Source organism: Rattus rattus, chromosome 1 (assembly GCF_011064425.1).
Source record: "Rattus rattus isolate New Zealand chromosome 1, Rrattus_CSIRO_v1, whole genome shotgun sequence".
NCBI lineage: Eukaryota > Metazoa > Chordata > Mammalia > Rodentia > Muridae > Rattus > Rattus rattus.
In genome coordinates this window covers 249,277,982-249,292,390 of record NC_046154.1, presented here as the reverse complement: position 1 = coordinate 249,292,390, position 14,409 = coordinate 249,277,982, and the positions used below count along the sequence as shown (strand labels likewise).

At 46.5% G+C, this 14,409-nt stretch overlaps 1 protein-coding gene across 1 annotated transcript; it reads right to left on the bottom strand.

The window, feature by feature from the left end:
* Positions 1–1,774: 1,774 nt before the first annotated feature.
* On the bottom strand, positions 1,775–3,833 carry C1H8orf33 (chromosome 1 C8orf33 homolog). The gene is made up of 5 exons (XM_032917729.1): positions 3,713–3,833; positions 3,342–3,632; positions 3,115–3,199; positions 2,686–2,832; positions 1,775–2,249 (listed from the first exon to the last, which is right to left on the bottom strand). The coding sequence occupies exons 1-5, from the start codon at positions 3,716–3,718 to the stop codon at positions 2,110–2,112; spliced, it is 669 nt and encodes a 222-aa protein (XP_032773620.1). The 5' UTR covers positions 3,719–3,833; the 3' UTR covers positions 1,775–2,109.
* Between the last annotated feature and the right edge of the window lie 10,576 nt (positions 3,834–14,409).

Below are 14,409 nucleotides of genomic sequence, written 5' to 3'. Positions count from 1 at the left end.
ACTCCAGTTCCAGGGGATCCAACATCACACAGACAAACATGCAGGCTGTTCTGATGTATGATAGATAGATAGATAGATAGATAGATCTTAAAAAAAAAAAAAAAAGCAAACTCTGGAGTTGGGTTGTGCCCACCCTGATCCAGACCCAGGCATGCCTGTTTGAAAGTTTCCTCCACCAGGGACTAAGCCACTACCTAAAGACTGTACATGGACTGACCCTGGGCTCCAACCTCATAGGAAGCAATGAATATCCTAGTAAGAGCACCAGTGGAAGGGGAAGCCCTTGGTCTTGCTAAGATTGAACCCCCAGTGTTGTTGGGGGGAGGGTGGTAATGGGGGGAGGATGGGGGAAGCCCATATACAAGGGGAGGGGGAGGGGTTGGGGGGATGTTGGCCCGGAAACCGGGAAGGGAAATAACAATCGGAAATGTAAATAAAAATACTCAAAAAGTTAATAAAGATGAAAAAAGTTTCCTCCAAGCTGGGGGCAGTGGTGGTACAGGCCTTTAATCCCAGTACTCAGGAGACAGAGGCACCCATGTGGCAGCTCACAGCCATCTGTAACTCCACTTCCGGGGGAATCCACACTCTCCTGGCCTCTCCAAACTCAGGCAACACATGACAGACATATAAACTGTAGGCAAAATACTCATATAAGCAAAACAAAAATATTTTTAACTATTACACAATATTAAGATTATCTTGACAGGGAGATTTTAAATAAATCCTAACCCTAACCTCAGAATCAGGCCAGAACCCCTAACCCTTAGCTAACCTTCACACCCTAACCCATATAGTCCTACAACCATAACCCAAACTCTAAACCCCAACCTTCATGCAACCTTCAACCTACCCTAAACACTAAGTACTGAAGAGTGTTGGAAAAACCAGCAATAAACAGTAACATAGGATTCTGGCCTAAGCAGCTAGACAGGGCAGTAAATACCACTGATTAAAAAGCAAAGGGAGACCGGGGACCTAAGTAGGCATTCTGTAACAATGCTGAGTTTGAACAGCCCACGAAATACTCATGGGAGGGGCAGGGAGAGGGAGAGGCAGTTTTACCAGAGTCAGGTTGCAGAAAGAGAACAAGCTAGACACAGGTGAAGACAGAACGAGCCAGAGAGTGAGGAGTGAGAGGATTAGAACGGATTGCCGGAATTAGTATTGAGGCCAAGCAGAGCATAGAGTAAGAGGCTGAGAGAGAGAAGCCAGATTGAATCAGTCAGCATGGGGAGGAGTTGGAGTCAGAACAGTTGAGTTGAACCAGCCAGCCAGAGCTAAGAAAAGAGCTAGAAAGGGTGATCTTATTCAGCAGTAAGTCTCGGAAACTGAAAACATTCCAGGCCTAGATAAGATGGTACCGAGGCTAGAAGCTTCCAGGACTAGGCCTAGGCTAGCAGACGAAGGCAGTGAGCCTCTGAAGACAATTACATCAGGGGAATAAAAGACACTTTTATACACGTGTGCCCAGCACGCTCATACCCACCCACTTACATACCATTCACACACACAAACAAAGGGTTTTGTTTTGTTTTGTTTTAAATGCGTTTTAAATGCGGTCTGCTAAGACTCAGTTCAGGTTAGGACAAGTAGCTCCTTGGCTCCTAAAAACAAAACACAGCTGGATGGAGGCCACACTGGCTCCTTGAAGATGATGACCTGCTCAGAAACACCAACAACGGACGAAGCCCTGGCATCAGAGCTGGACCAAGCAGTCCCAGCCCGTCTCACTTTGCTTCCAATAACACAGACAGCTCTCTTCCACCCACCATCCTATTTCTTTAAAAAAAAGATTTATTAAGGCAATATAACAATATGTAAAGCACTAAAAACTGGCCAGGGCGCCCTTTCGAAAGTGAGCCCAGTGTGTCCAGAGCTTCTCCACAGTTCCTTATCACCAGCAGCTACTCCACATCTCTCTTCTGTCAGGAAGAACATTTCTTTCAAAAGTTCCCACGTGGCAGCTTCACATCGGCCAGCCGCTTCATGTCATGAGGGACAAACCAATCCCACTTCTGCTGAGAGAATTCCTGGAAAGGCCCTGCACTCAAGACAAATCCCCCTCACCACCCCGGAGGGGATGACTAGTCCAGCATGTAGGAGACTCTAAAAGAAATTGAACCGGAACTCCTCGTTGGTCAAGTCGGGCGTGGTTCCGGCTCTTCCTGCAGGACGCGGCCTGCAGACCCTTCCACTCTTCTTTCTGGCGGCCTCGCCAACCAGCTGTACCTGGGCCGAGTGGGTGGCTGTAGGAAGGGGGAGTGGAGAGTCAGCTAACGTTATCTGTGCAGTTACAACTCTCCTAACTTCTCAGTACTAAAAGTAAATAATGCCTTCTCTGATGAGAGTCACCGAGATGCAGTAACTTGCCAAAAACGTTAAAATCTAAATAACATATCCAGGATTTATGCCCTTCAGGAACTAAAGTCCAACTGGGACCTGGCTTTATAGCCAGTGAAGTGAGCCCAGGCCAAGACAGATGAGTGGTTTTTCCCATCCCCAAAACAGACCGAGGTGAGGACCTCGGCCCTCCTCCTTCCGGGACCTCTGTCCCCAAATAGGTATATACTTTCTCCCTGCTTACAATTTTTCCCCCTGAGCGCATCTCTTCCCACACCAACCCTGCTGAGCTGAGCCACTCCCTTGAAGTTAATGTAAACCAATCACTTTCTAGTTCCTCACCAGCCTTTAAAGCCCGTAGGGCCTCCTGCCACTCTGCATCCATCTGAGCCCTGTAGTCCCCAAACAAGGAGCGCATCAGCTGTCTCTTCCGGGGCAAGGGGGTTTTTTCACTGCGCAACGTTCGGATTGCCCCAACAGCCTGCTCTTCTGCAGATTAAGAAAAAAAAATTAAAGCGCTAGTAACTTCAAACACACTCCACATCATCCTACTACAAAGGCAACAATTCCCATTCGACTGGGGTGACACATGCCTTTATTCCCAGGAGGCAAAGGCAAGCGGATCTGTACAGTGAAACCGTCTCGGGGAAAAAAAAACCACCAAAACAAAGCAAACAAACAAAAAGCAACAATCCCAGCCCTTGGCAACACCACCAGGCCACAGCACTGTCATGGTTTACATTTCCTTAAGTATAAAGTAGGGTCACTCACTCTGTTTCGGGGTGGGTCTCTGCGTCCTGAGACCCAGCTCCAGCTGTTCCACACACCAGGCCAGCTCCCGCGCCAGCTGCTCCGCCTGTGGTAGAAAGGAGGACATGGCAGGCAACAGGATCCCGCAGACCCCACTCCCATACCTTCAGCGCCTTAATTCCGCACACCTAGCCCACACAGGTAGGCGGGTTAGCACCCAGAAAGCTCACAGGTAGTCCCATCCTTGCCTGGGCCTCAGCACTAGGGGGAGCTTCTTCTGGAGTAGGTTTCTCGGAGGGCTTTTCCTTTCCATTTGTCCCAGAGACCCTGTTCGGGGTTTTCTTTTTCTTTTGCTTCATCGATACTGTGTTGCCTACGGGATCTGTCCTGTTGGCGGAGTCACATGCAGGTTGCACTGAATTACGAAGGGGAGGATCCGAGGCACCGGAAGCTGGGCGAGAGAGCTGAGGTCTACGCGGAGCGCGATTAGTTCTCCGGCTTGAGGCTGCTGGTGCCTCCCGAGCAGGATGCCCTGGCTCCTGAAAAACGTGGGACAGGACGAAATTCACAGGGTCTCCCCACCTAGGGCCTCGCCACAAACACACCTCCCACAGCTTACCGCCATTAGCCGGAGAGGTCACCGGAAGCTAGTAAGTCCTAAATCCCATAGCGAACTCACTCCCCTGGAAACAGGTCTACGACACAAGGTTCCGCAGAAAGTACAGCGGACCCAGAGCCAATGCTCACCGCGGGACGGAGCGCTCCAGGCTGTGCTTGTAATTTGGGGTGACAGAATGCACAGGAACTTAACTTAAGGCCTCGGAAAACCCAGCAGAGTGCGCCGCCAAAAATCAGGATGATCCCTGGGGAGAATGGAACCCGCGGGGTGGAGGGGAACGCCCAGAGGTGGGGCAAGGTGGACATGCTGGGAGGTTCGGGGCGGGGCACACATAAAGCCCGATGGTTCAGCTGGTTTCCAGTATACATCAATCCTGAAGAACTAGGCTCTAATAGCAATGAAGGAATGAACTTTCCAGCGAGAGTAGGAGCAAGCATGCAAAGAGCAAGAACGTCCTTCTTCCATGACCTTTATATAGGCTGCCACCCGAAGACGTGGCCCAGATTTAAGGTGCATCTTCCCACCTCAAGAAAAACTCTCTTACAGGTGTACCCAGTCCCGTGGGTTTTAGGATAATTCCAGACGTTTGTTTTCAAGTTGACAACCAAGAATAGCAATAGCTATCATAGCGGTCTAACCGTGGGACTGCAGATACCAGACAATGGAGCTTCAGGGTTTGGTATTTTGTATCTCTTCGCTATGCCTCTATTCCACAGTTTTGGAATGCCAGCGTACATACTGTGCCCTTGTACGTCGGAAGTATATAATTTTACTTTTGACTTTACGGGGGTCTATAGTTAAGAGATTACCTTGGACTTTTTAAACAATGTTGAAACTGAAAAAGATGATGGGAACTTTTACAGTTAGATTAAATGCATTTTTACTTTACGATATGGCCATAAAACACTCTGGCCAAGGCAACTTAGAAAAATAGTTTGATTAGGGGACAAATTTGTCCAGGGGGACAAAATTTATGATGACGGAAGGAAAGCATGGCAGAGGAGGACTGGAACAGCAGCTGAGAGCTCACATCTCGATCCAAAAGCAGGAGGAAGCGAACACCATGGACATGGTAAAAACCTTAAACCAGCCCTCACTAACACATCTCCTCCAACAAGAACACACCTAATCCTTCCCAAACAGCCAACAACTGGGGACCAAGGATTCAAACTCCGGAGATTTATAGAGGACATCTCATTTAAAACACTACAGGAGTCAGGGAATGGAATGTGGGTGTTTGAGAATTCCCCCAAAGGCAAATGAATACTCAGTCCCTGCTGGTGGTCCTGTTTGGGACGATTACGGGGTGGCACAGTCTCACTAGTGGAAGTTCCTGAAGGTATGAAGTAGGAAGAGTTCATAGCCTCAAGGGGGTGGTGCACACCTTTAATCCCAGCACTGGGATCGCTGTGAGTTCCAGGTTAGCCAGGTCTATAGAGTGAGTTCTAGGACACCAGACACCTCACTTCAGGTTTGGAGTCTGCTTACGTTTGCAGCTGAAGATGTGATCTCTCAGTTTCCTACTCCTCGTGCCATCCCCTGGCAGTTGCTGCCATTCCTCCACACCATAATGGACCAGAATCATAAACACAAATTGACTTTGCTTCCAAGAGTTGCTTTTGGTCAAGGTGTTTCATCACAGCCAACAGAAAATTAACTAACACACCAGAGTACGGATATGACAAAACATGTAAAGCCACACACCTGAAATGCCTATAACAAGCTGTACGCCAGTTAGACCCCTGTTGTATTAAGGTGTGTCTCTGTATTTCCAGTTGTGAATTCTCTACAGGCAGAGCGCTAAGTGCTGGCAGGATTTTGGTACTGTCATTTGTATGGCCCATCCCCAGGTTTTCTATTCTGTAAATGTTTGTCTTCCAAACCTTCCCAAAAGATGACAGTCAAGCATTGAAGAGATGTTCTAGCATGATCTTACTGCTGATTGGTTATAATAAGTCAGCCAATAGCTGAGGCAGGAAGTATGGGGGCAGAACTTCTGGTGGGCCGAGAGATGGGATGCAAACAGAGGAAGGAGGATCAAAGCAAACACAGAAGGGAAAGTGAGTGGAACAGGAAAGTAAAGAGCTAGCCAGGTGGCAGGGCCAGTCTGAAATTCAGGTTGTTAGAAGCTAGCTGAGTCTGCCCTAGCTAATGGCTTACAGCTTTAAACTATATAGAAGTCTCATGTCTTGTTTAAACTACAAGCAGGTCCTTGAAGGCCCCAGAGTAGACCCCAATAAAGCTGTTTCTCTGACACAGGGTGTAACTGTCACCCAAGCTGGCCTTAAACTTGCCATCCTGCCTTGGCCTTTCTTTGCTTGGATTACAGTCGCTGAACACCGTGCCTAGCTATGCAGCAGTTTCTTCAAAGAAAAAGAAATCGCAGAATGAGGTCTGGACTGTTCTGTCAAAGCTGCAACTCTCTCCCAGCCTGGTGTGGTTTATGATCTCAAAATATTAAATCAAATTAGTCTCTTTGCTCCTTCGCTTCCAGAACACTGGCCCTACGGGGCTGCTGGCACAGCACTAAGTCCATTGTCTGCTGAGTTAGGCCTGTACCACACACTGAGACTCTTGTTTCTGTACACGAGCACAGGCCTCTTCCTGCACAGAGGGTGAACCCTGTAACTCCTGCTTTCCCAGGGCCCAGAAGCAGCCTGGTATTCCCAAGTAACAACAATAAACTTGGCCAGAAGGCATCAGTCTGGTTAGGGTTTCTATTGTGTGGTAAAATGCCAGAACCAAAAACATCTTCGGGGAGCGTTTTCTCTTTTATAACTTTACAATTCTCAGGTCATACTCTATCACTGATAGCAGGAACTGATGCAGAAGCCCTGGGGGACGTTGCTTACTGACTTGCTTTGTCTGCTGGTGACAGGGGTGTGGCTTGTGAAGTTCCAGAGGGAATCGATGACTCTATCAGGGCTGTTTATGTGATATCTTGATTTTTTTTTAGATTTATTCATTTTTATTTATATAAGTACACTGTAGCTGTCTTCAGACACACCAGAAGAGGGCTTCAGATCTCATTGCAGATGGTTGTGAGCCACCATGTGGGTGCTGGGAATTGAACTCATGACCTCTGGAAGAGCAGTCAGTGCTCTTAACCGCTGAGCCATCTCTCCAGCCCTGATATCTTGATTTAAGAATCTGATTCTGGTCATCTGGAGCTGAAGAGTTGGAAAGGAAACCAGAACCACTAAAATGAAACCTTGCTTTGCTAAGTCAAATCTCCTGGGAAGTTTTCCCCTGGGGTCAGTATGAAGAAACTATGGTCCAGATGTGGGCAAGGCTGCATCTAATGTTGGCAACCAAACTTAGTAGTGCAAGAGTCTCCCGGTGGTACTGGTTTTGAATGCATGACTGGGTCATGGAGAGCAGCCAAGGCTTGGCGCTGTGTGGTAGGGGAGGGAGGTGGAGATTGTGGAAAGTCCAGTCCAGTTGCAGCAGAAGACCCTTGCATTTTGAGATGCCAGTACCACGGGATGACTGGTAAGGATTGAGTCAGCTTGAATCTAAGAGATGGGCTGCATGTGTTATGGCCATCAGAACCAGGAGAGTGGAGCTGTTTCAGGGCCTCTTGGAGCCCAGAGGATCAAGAGTGGATCCCACCATCAAGCACCAACTTTTTGTACTTTTTTTGGGGGGGGGAGCTGGGGACCGAACCCAGGGCCTTGCGCTTGCTAGGCAAGCGCTCTACCACTGAGCTAAATCCCCAACCCCCTTTTTGTACTTTTTTAAAATCCTGGTTTTACTTTGATTGGATTATAATTGCCCTGGTTACTTTCTCTTGAAATATTAAAGTATTTAACTTGTGTTTTGATTATATAGGAACCCCTGGTTATGAGGCCCTGGAATTTAGAGAAACTTTGGAATTTTAGAGAGACTTTATATATTTTTACAGACTCTGGAGTCAACTAGAGTCATTTGAGGAAGAGAGACCCTCAATTGAGAAAATTCCTTCATAAGATTCTCTGTGAGCAAGCCTGAGGTACACTTTCTTGCTGTAAGGAAACAGACTGAGTGAGCTGTGGGGAGAAAGCCACTTAAAAACACTCCTCCCTCCCCCACCCCCGTGCTTCACTTCCTTCCACCAGGTTCCTGCCCTCCTCATGTTCCTGGCCTGCCTTTTCCTCAGGAATAGAATGTTGGGTGGAAGTACAAGATTAAAAAAACTTTTTCCCCCAAGTTGCTTTTGGTCATGGTCCTTGTCTTAGGGTTTGCATTGTTGTGGAGAGACACCATGACCAAGACAACTCTTATTAGGACAGCATTGAATTGGGGCTGGCTTACAAGTTCAGAGGTTCAGTTCATTATCATCAATGCGGAAACATGGCAGTATCCAGGCAGGCATGGTGCAGGAGGAGCTGAGAGTTCTACATCTTCATCTGAAGGCCAATAGGAAAAGACTGGCTTCCAGGCAGCTAGGACTAGGGTGTTAAAGTCCACACCCACAGTGACACACTTCCTCCAACAAGGCCACACCTATTTCAACAAGGCTATACTTCCAAATAGTGCCACTACCTGGGCCAACCGTATTCAAACCTCTGCAGTCTTTACCACAGCGATAGAAACTCTACCTAAGGCATGTCACTATATAAAACATTCCAGCTTTTTAAAGTCTCAGTCTTTCAAAATGCAAACTCCTGCTGGGCAGTAGTGAGAAACATCTTTAATCTCAGCACTCAGGAGGCAGAGGCAGATGGATCTCTGTGAATTCGAGGCCAACCTGGTCTACAGAGCGAGTTCTAAGGCAGCCAGGGCTACACAGAGAAACCCTGTCTCACAAAAACGAAACAAAACAAACAAACAGACAATCTTAAATTTTCAATCTCTTTAAAATATCCAAAGTCTGTTTTAAAATCCAAAATCTCTCTAAATATCCAGAGTCTTTTAAGTGTGGGTCCCTGTAAAATCAGAAAAGAAGTAAACTAGTTTCTTTTTTTTAAAGATATATTTATTTATTTTATGTATGTGAGTAGCTTCAGACACCAGAAGAGGGCATCAGATCTCATTACAGATGTTTGTGAGCCACCATGTGGTTTCTGGGGATTGAACTCAGGACCTCCAGAAGAGCAGTCAGTGCTCTTAACCGCTGAGCCATCTCTCCAGCCCGTAAACTAGTTTCTTATTCCAAGAGGGGATAATTGGCGAAATTAGATTCAAAGCAAAGCAAAACTGAAGGTCAGTGGTACACAAAAGCTCAGTCCTCGGTCCTCAGTCCCCATTTCTCCAGTTCTGACCTTCACAGCACACACAGATTGTCGCAGAAGTGCAGGTTGGCTCCACTCACACCTGCGGCTCCCAAGGTCCTGGCATCTCCAAAATGCTGGGCTCTCCTGCTGCAGTTGGGCTGCGCCTTCACCAATAGCTTCTCCTGGGCTCCGTTCAGGACTCTAATCCTGAGCATGGTGCCAACCTTCAACTTCTTTCTAGACCCCTTCAACACAGATCTTCTGTACTGAGTCCATACCTTCACCCATGGCTTCTTCCCGGCTCTCTTTGAGGGTATCTGTCCAAGTGTCCTAAACAACCAAGGCAGAGTGGCTGGCAAAGATAGCATGGAGGTGAGGAGACTAGTCAGCAACCAGGGACTGTTTTGTTTTGAGCTGTTTTCTGGAGACGGAAGAAAACTTTCTAGGGCAAAGAAAACAATCTAACTGTGGGTGCCTAGCAGATCCTTAAGGCTGGCCGTAAAGGAGGGAAACAACGTTAACAGCTTTGACTCCTCAGAGACTCTTGACAAGTGTGGGGCCCAAGGCTCTGATCCCTGTTCCAGCCTAGAACTGATACTGGGTTTCAAACCTTGGTTGTTCTGTTTTAATTGATCAGTTAATCAAACATGAGGTTACCTATCCTAACCTCAACATAAAGTTGAGGGTTGAGGATGTAGCTTAGAGGTAAAGTGCTTGCTACTGTGTGAGAGAGAAAGGATGAAGCAGAGAAGTGAGGAGCAGAACCTCAAGTTTGCTTCAGTCCTTCTTAAAGGGGGGAACAGAAATATTCATAGGAGGAGATATGGAGACAAAGTTTGGAGCAGAGACTGAAGGAGTGGCCATTCAGAGCCTACCCCACCTGGAGATCCAGCCCATAATTATACAGCCACCGAAACTAGACAATATTGATGAAGCCTAATAGTGCATGCTGACAGGAGCCTGATATAGCCGTCTCCTGAGAGGCTCATCCAGAGCGTGACAAATACAGAGGCGGATGCTCGCAGCCAATCATTGAACTGAGAACAGGATCCCCATTGGAGGAGTTAGAGAAAGGATCTAAGGAGCCGAAGGGGCTTGCAACCCCATAAGAACAACAATACCAACCAACCAGAGCTCTCAGGAACTAAACCATCATCCAGAGAGTACACATGGACTGATCCATGGCTCCAGCTGCATATGGAGCAGAGGATGGCCTTGTTGGGCACCAATGGGAGGAGACATTCTTGGTCCTGCCAAGGCCGGACCCCCCAGTGTAGGGGAATGTCAGGGGGAAGAGGTGGGAAGGGGGGGTGGTTGGGAGGGGGATAGGGGGATAGGGGGCTTATGGACAGGAAACTGGGAAAGGGAATAACATTTGAAATGTAAATAAAAAATATCAAAAACAAAAACAAAAACCTCACGTTTACGAGAGTGAATGGAAGGGGTTCCTAGGGGTGATGGCAGAATCCAAAGAGAACAGTTGTTTCCTATCACTGGGTCCATAACCAAGCCTCCTCCTGACAGAAATAACCATAGAATTCTTGCGTTCATCTCCTCAGTCTCATGTCTCCTACAAAAGTGGCAGCCACGCTCCTTGCCCATCCTGTGTCCCAGGAAACATGGCCCCAAGTACATTTCCTTCTCGTCCTGTGCCCCCAGTGAGTATGGCCCAAGGTCAGTATCCATTCTCTGCCCCCACAAGCACACCTCTGGGAGTCATTCTTGTCCTCTACCTTGGCAAACAGCCTGGGGAGCATCTGCAGTTCAGAAAAGCAGTGTGACTGCAGGAGCTGGCAGCTCAGGTGGGGAACAGGCCTTTGGGTCCAGACCCAGGTCTGAGTCATGTGATGTTTTGCTGGAACGGATGCTTGAGAGGACACATGATGTTGGGAAAGAGTATACGTGTAACCCAACAGACAGTGGATTCTTGGTTCACCTTGCTGGTCTTCATTTTGCTTCACCTCGCTGGTCTTCACTGATGCCGATGATGGTTAACCTTGCTTTCTTCGTTGATCTTCACTTGTCGTGACTTGGGAGAGAGGAGCACACCAAAGAACTTCTGGTGGTGTTCTGGCTGTTTCCTGCCACTTCAGCAGATTCACGCTGATCATGGAGCCTGGTGGTTTCTTCTGGATTGAGCTGCGGCAGATTCAAGTTTGGTGTTTTGCTAGTGGACTGGGTTGCTGACAACAAAGGTGGGAATCACCCCCAAAGAACTACAAGAAGAAGAAGAAGAAGAAGAAGAAGAAGAAGAAGAAGAAGAAGAAGAAGAAGAAGAAGAAGAAGAAGAAGAAGAAGAAGAAGAAGAAGAAGAACAAGAACAAGAACAAGAACAAGAACAAGAACAAGAACAAGAAGAAGAAGAAGAACAAGAACAAGAACAAGAACAAGACGATGAAGAACAAGAAGAAGAGTAACAAGAAAAACAAGAAGAACAAGAACAAGAACAAGAACAAGAAGAACAAGAAGAAGAAGAAGAAGAAGAAGAAGAAGAAGAACAAGAAGAAGAACAAGAAGAAGAAGAACAAGAACAAGAAGAACAAGAAGAAGAAGAAGAAGAACAAGAAGAAGAACAAGAAGAAGAAGAACAAGAAGAAGAAGAAGAACAAGAAGAAGAAGAAGAACAAGAACAAGAACAAGAAGAACAAGAACAAGAAGAACAAGAACAAGAAGAACAAGAACAAGAAGAACAAGAAGAACAAGAAGAAGAAGAACAAGAAGAACAAGAAGAACAAGAAGAAGAAGAAGAAGAAGAAGAACAAGAAGAACAAGAAGAACAAGAAGAACAAGAACAAGAAGAACAAGAACAAGAAGAACAAGAAGAACAAGAAGAAGAACAACAAGAACAAGAACAACAAGAAGAAAAACAAGAATAAGAACAAGGAGGAGGAGGAGGAACAAGAGGAGGAGGAGGAGGTGGAGGAGGAGGAGGAGGAGGAGGACTTCTAAACAGGTCCATGTCCCCCAAGTCCTGTTAACCATCTCCCTCCCCTACCTTTCGGCTGTAAGGGATGTTGAAACATTTAAGAACCTTCATTAAAGTAGGTTTTGAAAAATAGAAGTAACCTTGTGGTTACTGTTGTGTGTCATTTTTCTCAGAATTCCTGAAATACGTGAGGAGGGGGCCCCTGATGTTCTAGAAGTAAACAGAAGGTCTGGGAAACCAGAAAGATCCTTGACATCTGTATAAAAAAGAAAAGAGTGAACAACTGCTGGGGGAGGGGAGTCTGGCCAGCTGTGCTGTAGAGAGGGTTCTTGGACTGTGAAACTGCCTGCAGGCTGTGCAGACAGCCCCAGGGCTGCATGCTGCTTTCTGGGGTCACTGCCCATGCTAGGAGTACAGTAATCCATGATGCAGTGGTCTTGAGTCATCCCTGCTCCCTCATATGCCTGTTAGTAACCCCAATAGAAACCCATCGATCATTTCTTCGGTCTGTTGTACACTCCCTTTCTAGAGTGAGTAGCTGTGCGCTCTCTCTCTCTCTCTCTCTCTCTCTCTCTCTCTCTGTGTGTGTGTGTGTGTGTGTGTGTGTGTGTGTGTGTGTGTGTGTGTGTGTGTGTGTGAGAGAGAGAGAGAGAGAGAGAGAGAAAGAGATATCTTAGGAAAGTATGCCATGCAGTAACTACTCAGAAAACTATCCAGGGAATGAAATTATGAATACTTGAATGTTGTTTTCACTCGTTCTTTTTATTGTCACGTCTATAACTTCCTCATGCTGAACATTTGTACCCTTGGAGGACCACCCCATAAGCACCCGGAAGCTCCTCTCCTACTCTGCTCCTGAGTTTGACTGTTTAAGACTCTACATGTAGGGCTGGAGAGATACCTCAGAGATTAAGAGAGCTGACTGCTCTTCCAGAGGTCCTGAGTTCAATACCCAACAGCCACATGGTGGCTCATAGCCATCTATAATATGGTCTGGTGCCCTCTTCTGGCTTGCAGGCATATAATAAATAAATCTTTTCTAAAATAAAGATTTATGTAATGGCTTATGCTACACTGGGGGTTTGTGGCTGGGGTTTTTTTCCCTTTAAGGCAGAACAGTATACCTTTTTTTTTTTTTTTTGGTTTTTTTTTTCGGAGCTGGGGACCGAACCCAGGGCCTTGCGATTCCTAGGTAAGCGCTCTACCACTGAGCTAAATCCCCAGCCCCCAGAACAGTATACCTTGATACAGTCCTGGACAACTATCCAGAATCCCCGCTGGACTGGTTCCAGGTACCATAAGCATAACAAAGTCTGCAGATGTTCAAGCTTCTTATTTAAAATGTAACCATATTTGCATATGATTAATAAAATGAAAATTCTGTATAAATACTATACTATTTAGAGAAAAAACAGTCTAGGCATGTCCAATACGGGTACAGTTTTATGAAATAATCTGAGCTTGAAAGCACAATGCAACGCTCACACACGTGCGTGCATGCAAGCGTGCGAAGCAAGATTGACACACGGGGGTGAGAGAAGGCTCAGCCGTCAAGAGCACCAGCTGCTCTTACAGAGGAGCTGGTTTTTTTTTTTTTTTCAGGCACTCCAAGGTCACATTCTTCCTTGGTACCTTCTGTCACTAAAGAGATAAGCTAAAGTTTTAAAAAAGAATGCCAACTGCTTTGTAATGATGTATTCCCTAATAATTTGTATCTTTTGTTTGTAATGTGGAGAATTCGAGGGAGGTTGGGTTGATGAGTGAGTCTATTTGCCTCTTTCTCTCTCTCTCTCTCTCTCTCTCTCTCTCTCTCTCTCTGTGTGTGTGTGTGTGTGTGTGTGTGTGTGTGTATGTGCATCTGCATGTGTGTATACACTGTACAAACCATGGCACACATGTAAAGGGAGGGTCAGAGGAAAAATTTACAGATTCCTCTCCACCTCATGGGTCGCTGGCTGGAACTTGAGTCCTCCGACTTGGTGGCAGTGCTTCACCCGTTGAGCCATCCTACCCATCCAGCTTATTTCTTGAGATGGGATTTCTCAGTGGGATGTAGGCCAACCCATTAGGCTAGGATGACTTGCCAGCAGGCCCCAGGCTCACTAGTCTTTACCTCCCTCCCTCCAACCCCCAGCAATGGGATTACGAGCATGTCACTAAACCCTGCTTTTACATGGGTTCTGGGACTCAGCTCAGCTTTTACCTAATGAGTTATTTCCCCAGCCTCTGATGTGATGGATTTGAGATAGGATCTCATGTCCTAGGCCTCAAACCCACTGTGTAATAGAGGATAACCTTGAACTTCTGATCCATTTTTTATTTTCCTGCTTCCTCCTCTTTGATGCTAGGATGTAAGTTTGTGAATTTCTGGAGATCTAACCAAGAGAAAGCTTTGTGAATTCCAACAAGGCATTCTTCCAACTGAGTTCTATCCAAAGCATGATATACATACATACATACATACATACATACATACATACATACACACACATGCGTGTGTGCTTGACTATATATTTGTCCATTGTTGCTAGTCAAAAAAAAAATACTAACTTAGGATAAATACATTTGTCTTCATC